Source organism: Sapajus apella, unplaced genomic scaffold, assembly GCF_009761245.1.
Source record: "Sapajus apella isolate SASKATOON/1434 unplaced genomic scaffold, GSC_monkey_1.0 scaffold38, whole genome shotgun sequence".
NCBI lineage: Eukaryota > Metazoa > Chordata > Mammalia > Primates > Cebidae > Sapajus > Sapajus apella.
In genome coordinates, this window is record NW_022436978.1 from 5,906,560 (window position 1) to 5,921,788 (window position 15,229).

General features: G+C 36.6%; 1 protein-coding gene across 30 annotated transcripts in view; it reads right to left on the reverse strand.

The window, feature by feature from the left end:
• DLG1 (discs large MAGUK scaffold protein 1) overlaps positions 1 to 15,229 on the reverse strand; it is a 291,753-nt gene that overhangs the window by 81,962 nt on the left and 194,562 nt on the right. For all 30 annotated transcript variants that reach the window (XM_032298165.1, XM_032298168.1, XM_032298162.1 and 27 more), the window contains one exon: positions 10,517 to 10,661. In XM_032298165.1, coding sequence (XP_032154056.1) covers positions 10,517 to 10,661 — 145 coding nt within the window. The remainder of the gene's footprint in view (positions 1 to 10,516; positions 10,662 to 15,229) is intronic.

Genomic DNA, 15,229 nt, shown 5'->3' on the forward strand with positions numbered 1-15,229 from the left:
CTAATTTGATTGCACTGTAATCTGAGAGACTGTTTGTTATGATTTCTGTTTTTCTGCCTTTGCTGAGGAGTGATTTACTTCCAATTATGCGGTCGATTTTAGAGTAAGTGCAATGTGGTGCTGAGAAGAATGTATATTCTGTGGATGTGGGGTGGAAAGTTCTGTAGATGTCTATTGGGTCCACGCGTTCAAGTCCTGGATATCCTTGTTGATCTTCTGTCTTGTTGATCTGTCTAATGTTGACAGTGGGGTGTTAAAAGTCTCCCACTATTATTGTGCGGGAGTCTACGTCTCTTTGTAGGTCATTAAGAACTTGCTTTACGTATCTACAACGAACCAAATGGTAAAGACCAGCAACGCAATGAGGAAACTGCATTGACAATGGGCAAAACAAATAAACAGTAACAAAATGGCAGAATCAAATTCACACATAACAATAATAATGTTAAATGTAAATGGCCTAACTGCCCCAATCAAAAGACATAGACTGGCAAACTGGGTAAAAAGTCAAAACCCATTGGTGTGCTGTATTCAGGAGACCCATCTCACACGCAAAGACACACAAAGACTCAAAATAAAGGGATGGAAAAAGATCTACCAAGCAAATGGAGAGCCAAAAAAAAAAAAAAGCAGGGGTTGCAATTTTAGTCTCTGATAAAATCAACTTTAAACCAACAAAGATCAGAAGAGACAAAGAAGGACACTTCATAATGGTGAAAGGATCAATACAACAAGAGCTAACTATCCTAAATATATATGGACCCAATACAGGAGCACCCAGATTTTTGACTCTTAAATTATTTTGCTGCATTTTTATATTTAGATGAAACAAAAAACAATTAGACAAGAAATTCAGTCAAATGCCCAAACAGAAAATACACATTTTCCCTGATACATCCAGACTGTCCCTTTAGTCAATGCATCCTTTCTGGGGCAGTTAATCTCACATGTGAAACATAATCTCAGACAACAGGGACTAAAAATTAGTGTTCATCTGAAAGAAATGACAGCCTCAAAGAAGGATCAGATAAAATAGTACTACTTCTTATACCCCAAATCTTATGCAAAAAGGTCCCCCTGAGAAACACTAAACAAGGGTGCCTAATTCATTTTTTTTTTTACATCTTAAGATTAATGATTCAACACCTCTAAGATTTTATAGAAGAGCAGGTAGAAGAGCTTGAAGTTAAAGTGGGAAGAGATTGGTGGCCAAATCGGAAGTTTGGCAAGGGCCCTGCAGCTAAAGAGAATGTAAGTTAAAAGTGAGAGGATATATAATGCCAAAAAGCAGGAGCATTTTAACGTCAGCAGAGAAATTATGTTCTCTGTTAAATTCAATAGACTTCTTTTTTTCCTACTTTATTCCTGGGTACCATATTTTGATTACCTTATTTTGGTTATAAACATTGATTGTGGCTCTTTGTCTTCTATAGTTCATGTGCAACTAGTTTAAACTTCTCTATTTCTTTTACTATTCTTGCTAAAAATATTTTCTGACTACTACATAAATTGTTTTCCAATTTTGACATCTGCTCACTTGCAAGGTTGCTTCCATGAGAAACATTCATTCCATCAGGGCTTGACAATCACCACACAAACACACACAAAATCAAATGTGATCTAGTCCTCTTAGGCAACAAGAGACAGAAAATCTGAACATTCTTATATCTGCTATGGAAAATGCAGAACTAAAATCCTTCCCAAGAAAACTCCAGGGCCAGACAGATATATAGCTTCATTGGTAAACTCAACAAAACATCTAGAGATGAAATAACCATCCAAAACATTACAAGACAGAAAAATTTCAGGACACCATCGTAAGTTCATGCTTGCGTACAGATGTACAACCCTAAACAAAATATATGCAGTTCAAAATCAATGATATATAATATATATTATAATGATGTGGGGTTTTTTTCCCCATAAACAACTGGTTTAACATTAGAAAATCAATGTAATTTATCACATTAACAAAAGAATACTCACAAGACATAAACTCCCCATAAACCAGAAATAAAGGTAAACTTTCTTAATATAAAAAAGAGTATCTACAAAAGACTTGCTGGTAACACCATATACAATGGTGAAAAACTGTTCTCCCAGTTTGTGGACATGACAGTGATATTTATTATCACCATTTCTGTTCAACACTGAACTGGAGGTCTTACCAATGCATGAGACAAGAAAAAAGAAAATGAACAGTATAAAAATAGGAAAGAAGGAAGTAAAACTGTCATTGTTCACAGATGACATGGTTATATACATAGAGGGTCCGAAAGATCTATAAAATTTAATATTAATGAATTTAGAAAGACTGTTGACTAAGCAATTAATATACAAAAACAGGTCATATTTCTTATATATCAGTTAAAATTGGAAACATTTACAAAGTAGTGCATTTATAATAGCATGAAAAACATCAGATACTTAGGACTAACTCTAACAGAGGACTTATAAAACCTCTACTATACAACACTGCCAAGAAAATGTAAGAAGGACCTCAATAAAGGAAGAGATACCATATTAATGGACTGATTAAGAAACTCAATTTAAATTCTTCCTACACTGATCTATAATTTTTTTGTTCCTAAAATTAAAAAGGAAATTCAAAGACCTAACATAATCTTAACAGTAATAAGACTTACATGAACAAAAATCAACATTTATCATAAGGTTATGATAATTAAGAGACTGCAGGTGGCACAAAGATAAATAGTTTAATGAAAGAGAAGAGCCTATAAACAGATTCATACATATGTGATGCCACTTAATGAAAGCACCAATGCAATTCAGTGGCAGAAATGGTCTTTCAATAAATGATTCTGGGTCAATTATATATCGGCATATTAAAAAAACCTCATTACATGCAAAAATTAAATCAAAATGGATCAGACCTACATGTGAAAGGCAAAATAATAAAGCTTCTAGAGGTCCCTTATGACTAAAGGATAGGAAAAACTTCAATGGGCCACTAAAAGTACTACCTTAAAGGAAAAGATTGACAAAGAGTTAAAAAATTCTATACCTCAAAAAGCACAATTTATAGAGGGGAAAAGAGAAAACAAACTCAGTTAAGACATCTGCAGTACATATAGCTGATTAGAGATATTTCTGAAATACATAAAACTTCCTTTAAATCAATAATAAAACCAATAGTAAAATGTAAAAAAGATATGAACAGACATTGCCCTGAACAAGAGAGTCAAGGCAATAAGCACAGGCAAAAATGCTGAAAATCATTCATCAACAGAAAGAGTTAGCATAGTAAAATAATCATCATCAATAAAATCATGAGATAACTTTATACGTATCCACACTATTCATAATTTAAAAGATGGATAATACCAAGAGTTGGTGGGAATGTAGGAAAACTGGGGTACTAATTGTCTCCTATACTTCTGAAACTGTTTAGCAGTATCAGCTGGAGACTAAATATATGCCTACCTTATAACACAGCAATCTCACTCCAAGAGAAATGGGTGCTTATGTCTGACAAAGATGTGCAAAAATATCCACAGCAGCTATACTCACAAAAGATCAAAACTGTAAGTGACTTAACAGTAAAATGAAAAAATTGTTGTACACTCACACAATGGAATAATACATAGCAATTTTAAAAAGCTACATGACTGATCATTAAGCTAGACTCTTAAAATTGGTACCCTTATTCAATATGTTTTACTTCAATTAAAAATTAAATAAAGAGGTCAGGTACAGTGGCTCATGTCTGTAATCCCAACATTTTGGTAGGGGGGCTGAGGTAGGATCACTTGAGGTTAGGAGCTTAATACCAGCTTGGGCAACACAGTGAGACCCTATCTCTACAAAAAATGTTTAAAAATTAGCTGGGTATGATGTCTTAGACACTTGGGAGGCTGATGTGCGAGGATCGCTTGAGCCTAGGAATTCAAGGCTACAATGAACTATGATCACGTCACTGTATTGCAGCCTGAGCAACAGAGTGAGATCCTGTCTTAAATAAAAGAATATCTGTATAGACTTTCCCCATTTCTTTACTGGGTATGTTTCTTTTTAAAGAGATAGGTCTCAATATGTTGCCCAGGCTGGAGTGCAGTGGCTAGACACAAGTGCAATCACAGTGCACTATACCCTCCCGAACTCCTGGGTTCAAACAAGTGTCCTGTCTCAGCCTCCCAAGTAACTAGGACCACAGACATGCACCACTGTGCCTGGCTTTTTTCCTTTTTGATGTGAAGAATTCTTAACATGGTAGGAAAATCAGCTCTTTGTGATATTAAGTAGAGAAAACAAGCAGTGATAGAGAGGTATCTTAACATTGTAGGAAGTTCCCTCCTACTTCCTTAAGAAAAGGAATATATAAACATGTTCATGTGCTGATGGTAATGATCCAGTAAAGAGAGGATTTGATTATACAAAAGAGAGAAGGGACAGCTGTAAGAACAAGATTCTCTGCAGACAAGAAATAATGACCTTCAGCATACAAATGGAAGACCTGGTTTTCAACAGGAACAATGATAGTTACTCCCATTGTAACACAAGTGAAAGTGGAGTTGTGGGGTAAAAATATAGTTACACAGGTGTATCTGAAAGTGGAAAAATAAGGAAATCCTCTTCTGGGTGCTTATAAGAAATATGAAGTGAGATAATCAATTATGACTGAATAGTGGATGGCAAGTGAAGGTTTGAGGGGAGGGAAAAATTCTTAAGAGTGGGAGAGTGGGCCGGGCGCGGTAGCTCACGCCTGTAATCCCAGCACTTTGGGAGGCCGAGGCGGGTGGATCATGAGGTCAAGAGATCGAGACCACCCTGGTCAACACGGTGAAACCCCGTCTCTACTAAAAATACAAAAAATTAGCTGGGCATGGTGGTGCGTGCCTGTAGTCCCAGCTACTCAGGAGGCTGAGGCAGGAGAATTGCCTGAACCCAGGAGGCGGAGGTTGCGGTGAGCCAAGATCGCGCCACTGCACTCCAGCCTGGGTAACAAGAGTGAAACTACATCTCAAAAAAAAAAAAAAAAAAAAAATAGTGGGAGAGTGAATTAGGGAAGTGTAGTAGGACTGTAGGCAAGAGTGCGGCACCATCTATGATTTATGGTCATATGTAAAAAGCACAATGTTGTGCTTTTCTCCAGCCACGTTCTGCTTTTTTCAAACCATGAATGAAATAGCAGAGTTTGGCTGCACCAGTGTTGGGGGGATTTTGCTGTGAAGAAGGGGCAAAGGACTTCAAGATGTGCTACCAAGTAAATATGACGATAAATCATGGAAATTAAGCTAATACGAATAGAAAAATTGAGACAAGGGACAAGAAAATAATAATGTCAAACAACTGAAGGTCAAAATGAAGTTGAATTGCTAGAATGGGGTGAATGAACTGAGGGTTGTAGTCACAGAATGGGATGATTAAATTGATATTTTAGAGGTGATGAAAATAATAACAATAGATAATAAAATCTAAAGTATTATCTTGGAAGTAAGTAACTTAGTTGAAGTGAAGGGCAGGATAGTTACAAAAAGGTCAAGAAACTAACAAGTCAGGGTGTTGGAATAATCATTAGTGTGGTTTTTGGACATGAGTAAGAATGACAGCATGAGTAATACTGGCAAAATGACAATGGGCCTTGGTACTAAAGTCTTCAGTGACTAAAGCCAGATTGATGAGGAGAATACTAGATCACCACAAACAGGGACAGATAGTAAGTTGAATAGTCTGACAGCAGGGTGATAGTGAGGGCTTCAGAAGAACTAATAAGTAAAAATCATTTATGTAAAAAAATTTTAAACACAAGTGCTTTTTAAAAAACACGAATGAATTGTTTATGAATTGCATATGCAGAATAAACACGAACTAGAAGTGTACAACAAAACCACCAACTACAGTTGCCTAAAAAGGGAAGAGAAGCAAAACATTATAATAAAGTTGAACTTGCAAGGTGAACCTCGGCTTTTTCATAATGCTCTATTAGTCAATAACAGATTGGAAAAAAGGAACAGAATCACAATCAGGGCACTAATACTCAATTTATGGAACAACTGTCACAATGTGCACACGGTTATTAGACAGGCAGCATTTAAAATAAGATACATGCATTGACGAATGGCTTCTTATTTTAAAAATACACAAATCCTTTATATAAAGTTTACGTGCAAGAGAAAGTACATGTAAAAATTTCAAATAAGTAGCAAGGTTCTTTTCTTTGACACAAAAGAAGTATAAGACACCATTCCTGTACAGGTTAAATACTATTAAGGAAATAATTCAGTTATACTTGACTAAGTAATAAATCAATGCGCAGATAATGCAGACACATTATTGGGGGGCAGTATGTAGATTTCAAAATATGTTTTTCCACTTATAATGATTAGTAATATGATGAATCTTGACAGTTCTAAAATTGCAAACACTGTTATTGTAAAAATCACAAATATTTCTAAAATTCTACAATTTAAAAAAGGAACACTCAAAAGCAGATTATACATAGTACATTTTAGATCTTTATTATTTATGGGTTCTTCAAACATTAACTCAATGCAAAGAACAAATACAGCTTTCATTTTTCCACCAACACAAACACATTAAAAAATATACTTAAATCTCTTCTCAGCTTACACATTTAAAAAACTGAATATAAAATAGGAATATAAAATAAGAGGCCTAAAAATACCTAAGTACTTTAAGAACAATTCAATCAACTGCAACACAATTCAACTGCATAGAAATATATGCACTAGTGCCTTAAAGTACAAAGATAAATAGTATCTTTCCTCATGTAGCTAAGAGCACAGAAAATCCCTTAAGTTTTAGATATACTGTAAATCAGTGTTTCTCAAAGTGCAGGCCACAAAGTAGCAGCACCAGAAACATCAGCATTACAGGCATACCTCAGAGATACTATAGCTCCACACCAATGCATAAAGTAAATTCTCAATAAAGCCCATCATATGAATTTTTTCGGTTTCCCAGTGCATGGTTATGTTCACATTATATTAAGAAATAACATATATCTAAAAATACAAGGTACAAGACTTAATTTAAAAATAATTTACTGCTAAAAAAATGCTCACAATCATCTGAGCCTTCAGCAAGTTGTAATGTTTTTGCTGGTAGAGGGTCTCACGCCTTGATATTGAGGGTGGGAGTTGTTGAAGGGTGGCGTACCCATGTTAATTTCTTAAAATAAGACAAAAATGCAGCTGGCTACATCCATTGTCTCTTCCTCTCATAAAAGATTTCTCTGAAGCACGTGATGCTCTGATAGCATTTTACCCACAGCAGAACTTCTTGAATTGAAGTGAATTCTCTCTAACCTTGCCACTACTGTATCAACTTAGTTTATGTAATATTCCAAAATCCTTTGTTGCCATTTCAACAATGTTCACAGCATCTCCCCCTACCAGGAGTGGATTCCATCTCAAGAAACCACTTTCTTTGCTCATCTATAAGAAGCAACTCCTTAGTTGTTAAAGTTTTGTCACAAGATTGCAGCAATTCAGTCAAATCTTCAGGCTCCACTCCTAATTCTAGTTTTCTTATTATTTCTACCAATTTGCAGTAACTTCCTCACTGAAGTTTTGACCTGTTCCAAGTCATCTAAGAGGGATGGAATCAACATCTTTCAAATTCCTGTTAATGTCGGTATTGTGACCTCCTCCCATGAATCATGAATGTCCTTAATGGCATCTAGACTGGTGAATCCTTTGCAGAAGGTTTTCAATTTACTTTGCCCAGATCCAACAGAGGAATCACTACCTATGGCAGCTATAGCCTTATAAAATGTATTTTTTGTTTGTTTTGAGACAGAGTCTTGCTCTGATGCCAGGCTGGAGTGCAGTGGTGCGATCTCGGCTCACTGCAACCTCAGCCTCCTGGGTTCAAGTGATCTTTCTGCCTCAGTCTCCTGAGTAGCTGGGATTACAGGCACACACCACCACACCTGGCTCATTTTTTTTGTATTTTTAGTAGAGACAGGGTTTCACTATGTTGGCCAGGCTGGTCTCAAACGCCTGACCTTGTGATCCACCTGCCTCGGTCTCCCAAAGTGGTAGGATTATAGGCATGAGCCACTGCACCTAGCCTGAAATGTATTTCTTAAATAGTAAGACTTGCAAATTAAAACTCTTCCTTGATCCATGGATTACAAAATGAATGAGAAGTTAGCAAGCATCAAAACAACATCAGTCTTCGTGCACATTGCCATCATATCTCTTGGCCAGCTAGGTGCATTGTCTAAGAGCAGTAGTATTTTGAAAGGAATGCCTTTTTCTGAGCAGTAGGTCTCAACAGCGGGCTTAAAATATTCAGATACGCTGTCATTCAAGCTTTGCTGTTACAGTTACAGAGCACAGGTTTCGTTACAGTTACCAAGCACAGGCAGAGTCGACTTAGCATAATTTCTTGGATTTCTGGAATGGTAAATTGAGCGTTGGCTTCAACTGAAAATCACCAGCTGCATTCAGAACTAATAAGAAACTCAGCCTGTACTTCGAAGCTTTGAAGTCAGGCACTGACTTATGCTCTGTAGCTGTGAAAGTCCTAGAAGGGATCTTTTGCCAGTAGAAGGCTGTTTCATCATTGAAAAACTGCTGTTTGGTGTAGCCACTTCAATTAATGATCTTAGCTAGATCTTCTGGATAACCTGCTGCAGCTTCTCCATCAGCATTTGCTGCTTTACCTTGCACTTTCTTTTTTTTTTTCTTGGTAGAGTCTTGCTCTGTTGCCAGGTTGAAGTAGAGTGGCACGATCTCAGCTCACTGCAACCTCTACCTTCTGGGTTCAAGTGATTCTCCTGCTGAGTGGTGGGACTACAGCCATGTATCACCACGCCCAGCTAATTTTTGTATTTTTAGTTGAGACAGGGTTTCACCATGTTGGCCAGGATGGTCTCGATCTCTTCAACTTGTGAGCCGCCCACCTTGGCCTCTCAAAATGCTGGGATTATAAGCCTGAGCCACCGCACCCAGCCTAGCTTGCACTTTCATGTTATAGAGATGACTGCTTTCCTTGAACCTCATGAACCAGCCACCGCTAGCCTCACATTTCTCTTCTACGGTTTCCTCACCTCTCTTAGCCTTCTCAGAATTGAAGCACAGTTAGGGTCCTGTACTGGATTAGGCTTTGGCTTGAAGGAATGTTATGGCTGGTTTAATCTATCCAGACTAGTTCAAAGTTTGTCCACATCAGCAATCAGATTGTTTTGCTTTCTTATCATTAGTGTGTTCACTGTAACAGTACTTTTAATTTCCTTCAAGAACATTTCCTGGGCATTCACAACTTGGTTACCTGTAGCAAGAGGTCTAGCTTTCTTCCTTTATTGCCATTGGACATGCCTTCCTCAGTAAGTTAATCATTCTGACTTTAAATGAGAAATAACGAGACTTGTCCTTTCACTTGAACACTTAGAGGTCATTGTAGAGTTATTAACTGGCCTAATTTCAATATTGCTGTATCTTGGGGAACAGTGTGGCCCGAGGAGAGGGAGAGAAACGGGAATAACTGGTCATCAGAGGAGTCGTCAGAACACACACATTTATCTACTAAGCTTGCTGTCTTATATAAGTGTGGTTGTGGTACTCCAAAACAATTAAAATAGTTACATCAAAAACCAGTGATCAAAGATTACTATAGTAGATTAACAACAATGAATAAGTTTGAAATATTGCGAGATTTACCAAAATGTGACAGAGACATTAAGAGACATGAAGTGAGGACATGCTACTGAAGAAAAAAAGGTGCTGATAAATTTGTTCAATGCAGGATTGTCATAAACCTTCAATTTGTAAAAAACATAGTCTCTGTGAAGTGCAATAAAACAAGCACAATAAAATGAAGTATGCCTGTACTTTGCTTTTAAAAGAATAAGCTGCTTGTTAAAGCAAATTTCTGTGCTCAATTGGAAAACTATTATAATAAAAGAATCTCAATATTTGTAAATGTTCTTTTGTGATGTTATTTACATAAAGGTTTGAAAATCAACCCTTTAAATGTAAGAGTAATTGCTACTATAAAATAATAAAGGTGAAAGGGATCCCCCCTTCTAATTATAAAAATTTTGACTTGAAATAGATTTTTAAAATCGAGTAGATTAAAATGCTTAATAATTTCTTTAAAAACATTTGCATAATGTGGTTGGGCACGATGGCTCATGCCTGTAACCCCCAGCACTTTGGGAGGCTGAGACGGGTGGATGACGAGGTCAGGAGTTTGAGACTGGGCTGACCAACATGGTAAAACCTTGTCTCTACTAAAAATATAAAAATTAGCCAGGCGTGGTGACGCGCACCTGTAATCCCAGCTACTCAGGAGGTGGAGGCAGGAGAATCGCTTGAACCCGGGAGGCAGAAGTGGCAGTGAGCCGAGATTGTGCCACTGCACTTCAGCGTGGGCGAGAGTCAGACACTGTCTCAAAAAAAAAAAAAAAAAAAAAAAAAAAATTTCTATAATGTTTAAACTTTATTATACTGAGACCATTTCACTAATGAGCATCACAACTGAAGAAATAAGATAAACTTAAGGAAACATAAGCTAACAGACTTACAGTTGGTGATATCAGGTGGTGCATAGCCATCATTCATATACATACTTGTGGGTTTTGCTACTTTCAAATAAACAAAATCAGATGTGTTCTTTAAGGCAGTTACTGCTTCTTCGTGAGTAACTTCTTCTAAACATACATTATTTACCTAAAAAAAAATCCCAAAAGACATTTATGACATTTTCACTCGTTTTCTGAGTTTTGCAAACAATTTCACAAAAAGAGAGGGAACATAAGAGTGTGATTTAAGGAAAATAAAGGTATGCGGAAAGAAAATACCCATGTTTGATGTCTATGATATCAGTAAGTTGGTTATCATGACATGTGAAGTTGTACGTTAACAGAATGGCCCATTTTGATTCCAGCTTCCATCCCTCCTATTCTCCCAGTCTTGATTTTTCTCTCTTTAGGCATTTAGGAATGTGTATAGATATGTTTTAGACCTTTTTTTTTTTCCCCAAACAAATGAAAACATACTAAAATGTTTGTCCTTACATTAGGATTTTGAATGTAAGGTACCTTAGAAACTGTTCCATGTTGGGACACAAATTAATAGAATTACTACATTGTAACAAACGGTTGCACAGTACCGCATTGTGTGGCTATATCATAATTTATTAAATATTATCATATATCTGTTAATATTCCCATATTTAAACTGAAAAACTATTAGAACACAATTGAGCATAGATATTTGAATTGTTCTTGTAAATGGTTTTTATACTCACTACCACAGAATATGAGAGTGCCCGTCTACTTAGACCTTTGCCATTAAACATTATCAATTAATTTAAAAAATCTGTAAAATGATGCATGTTTTAATTTATATATCAATTAATTTTAAATTTCTACTTTTTTAATACTCAAGTTGAAATTTTTTTTCAATTATTTGTTGGCCATTCATCTATCTTCTGTATAAAATATAACTGATTTTTAGGTAGTGATATATCCTGCAACCAGTACTAAACTAATTTATTAGTTCTCTTAGCAGGTTCCTTAGAATATTCTATATACGATATGATGACATTTGCAAATATAGTTTTATTTCTTCATTTCTAATCTGAATTTTTTTCTTTTTCCTTTCTTACTGCCCTGGACAGAATCGCAAGTATAACACTGATTAGAAGTGGTAGTTTGTGTCCTTCTAGCAATCTGTCCATTTCATCTAAGTTACCTAAGGTATTAGCACGTAGTTACTCATAGTAGTCTCTTGTTTTCCTTCTTTCATTCTTGCTTTCAGAGATTTGAGCCTTCTCTCTTTTTTCTTGGCTAAAGGTTTGTCATTTTGTTCATTTTTTTCAAAGGACCAACTTCCAGTTTTGTCTATTTTCTCTATGACTTTCCTATTACCTATTTCATTAATTTCTGCTCTGATCTTATTTCTACCCTTCTGTTTAGTTTAGGTTTAGATTGCTCTTCTCTTTGATACATTTTTTTTGCAAAGAAATAAAACATTAATGTTTCTGTTTTAAATTAACATGTACTAAAACATTAATATATTTTTCATTTTCCTATTTGTACCTTTATAATTGACAATAGCAGCTGTTAATTTTTTTTCACACAAAAATGTGAAGGTCACAAAAGAATAATTTCCCCCCATTGATTATTAACATTGCTTTGCAGAGTCTCAGCAGCATGGACATTTTTATGGTTCCACATTACCATGTAAAGCATTTATTACCATATTACCGTGCAATATATATATTATGAATTTGAAATACATACTAAATGGCTGTTGTATACTGTTTCTTTGGTTGCCTACAATAAGCCATGAATCCTGGTATTCATATCCTTGTAAAAATCTCTTCCTAAACTGAATTTTGCTTGGCCACATAACTAGCTTTAGCCAATGAGGTATAGTAATTGTGAGGGAAAGAGAGGATTGATAAAAGCAATGCATTGTTGCTTGTCTTCTTGGAAAATTCGCTTTTGGTACCTAGCCACCATCCTGCATGAAATTCAACCTAGCCATGCAAAGAGGCCACTGGAGAATTAAGTGGCCTCTTTAACTGGTTAACAATCCCAGCTGAATTCCCAGCTGAGTGCCAACTTGCCCACCATGTGTGTGAGCCAACCTAGCAGTGGATTTTGCAGCCTAGAAAAGCAAAGACAAGCTGTTTCTGCCAAGCCCTATCCTAAACAAATACATGAGTAATGTCTTTTTAGCCATTAATCTTTGTGCATTCTCACATATCACTAAATAACATACAAGAGCTGACACAATTTGCAGAGGGATTCAATGTGGAATGTGAAAGAAAGATGATGATCCCAACGTTTTAGACTAGAGGAAAGTTATTTGATCATACCAGTCTTGACCTACATGTTGAAAAACAGTGACCTTTGTAATGAATAATAAAAAGGAGAAAATGTACAAGGAGTGAGTCCTGGATTACTTCAATGTTTAGAGGTTAGGGATATGAGGAGACACCAGAAAAGAAGACTGAAGAGTGGCTACTAAGAAGAGAAATACCAAGAGAAAGGGTAACTGTTAGGCAAATGAAAAAGCGTTAGAAAGAGGAGGAAGATGTGTCAAATTCCAGCCAGATAAGTCAATTAAGACAAGGACTAAGACTTGAATGATTTCAGTGTAATTATAAGAACAAAAGTCTCAATTAAAGTTGATTTAAGAGAGAATGAGTTTTGCCACAATGGTATCAGGACAAGTTGCTGTCTCCTACCACCAAAACCAGTTCTAGAGAAACCATAAAGCAAAACAAGGTAGCCAGGAAATTAAAAAGTGAAAGTGAGAAAAAACAAGTGGAGAGAGAAGGCTGTCTTAACTCAGTGTTTGTGTGTGAGTGGCGGTGAGATGGTGCTGGTTATAATTTGAGGCAAGAGTGGTGATTACAGCTGTGAAAGGATAAGTTAGAGAAATGTAGTTCAAGTTCTGCTCTTTCCTTTTCCTCATCATTAACTAGAAAAAACAATCTCCTTGCAACAATAAACAGTACTGAACAAGATGCAGGACTAAGGAATTTTTTCTATATTGTTGTTGTAAATTTTTACAAGCAGCCTGGAAAACAACAGGACAGTTTTTTTTTTGTTTTTTTTTTTTTTTTAACAAAGAATGCTACTAGTAGGATAATCAATGATCCAGTAAATTCCATGCTTAGGTAGACAGTCAAGTGAAATTCTTGTACATGCTCACCAGAACACACAGCAGGTATTCCTAGGAAAATTATTCATAATACCCCCCCCCCCAAAAAAAAGAATGTGACTTAAAATAGATTTTTTAAAACCAGTACTTCCTAGATTTTTTTAAAACCAACTTACTACTATGCCAGACCCAGCTGATGTGTCTTTTCAGATTCTGCTAGGCCTTGGCTGCTTGCTCAGTGGAGTGTCCTGACTCCTGCTACCTGCATCTTGTCTCTTACCCTTCCCAGTTTTCTCAGCCACTTCTAGCTGGGACTGGGCATGGCCCTTCCCAGTTTTCCATGACGTGCTCCACACAGTGAGGGCCATAACAAGTCACAAACCTATGTCTGACCTGTCTATACCACTGTAACTCTAGGTCTGCCTACCATTTTTGGGCTTGGGTGAAGTGCTGTGTCATGGATCACAGAAGTTGGCTTCCTTAGAAACTGCCCAGGGGAGTCAGGTAATACAATCCAAAAGCTTGAGACAAATAACCCCTAGGGGTTATACAAGAGAAAGGAGAATAAAAGGGGCCAGCAGATAAACCCATCTTTTTTTTCTCTGGATGGCTGGATTTAAGGTTTATGATGGCTGGATGGTGTTCTACACAGTGTCTGCCTGGTAGACTGTTCTACATGACAAGCAACAGGCTACCTTATAAAATTATAGCCAGAAACATTCTACCTTCTGTTGGCTCTCATTCATTCTCTGCTTCACTTTTCATTTTTACTAACTCTAGTTTTCTTGAGATCACATCTCCCAATAACACCTTAGCACATTAGCTTTTCTTCAGATTCCGTTTTCCTAAGGAACATGGACTGAGACAGTTATTGATTGATATGGTCTGTCTCTGTGTCCCCACCCAAATGTCATCTTGAATTGTAATACCCACGTTAGGGATGGGACCTTGCAGGAGGTGATTGGATCATAGAGGTGGCTCCCCCATGATATTCTTGTGATAGTGAGTGACTCTCACAAGATCTGATGGTTTGATAAGCATCTGCCATTTCCCTTGCTGGCACCTCTCTCTCCTGCTGGAATGTGAAGAAGGGCGTGTTTGTTCCCCACTCCCCACTGCCAACCCCACCGCCTCCATGATTCTAAGCTTCCTGAGGCCTTACCAGCCATGGAGAACCGTGAGTCAATTAAACTCTTTCCTTTATAAATTACCCAGTCTCGGGTAATTCTTTGCAGCAGTGTGAAAACAAACTAATATATTGATGAAGACCGGACAAATAAATTGAAGTACAGTCATACAGTGGAATATTATGTAGAGATAAAATGATTGAACTTTAGTGTTTACTGAGACCTATATATCATTAAGCAATGATATGGGTCTCAGTAAAACAATACTGAGTGAAAAAAAATACTGAAAGTCTCGATATAGTGCAATAGCATTTTGAAAAAGCTTCAAAACAATTAATACTAAACAAAATATTTAGGCATATGTTTGTAATTAAATTTTTTGTTTTGTTTTTTTTCCTTTGAGATGGGCTCTCACTCTGTCACCCAGGCTGGAGTACAGTGGCACAATCATAGCTCACTGTAACCTTGACCTCTTGGGCTCAGGTGATCTTC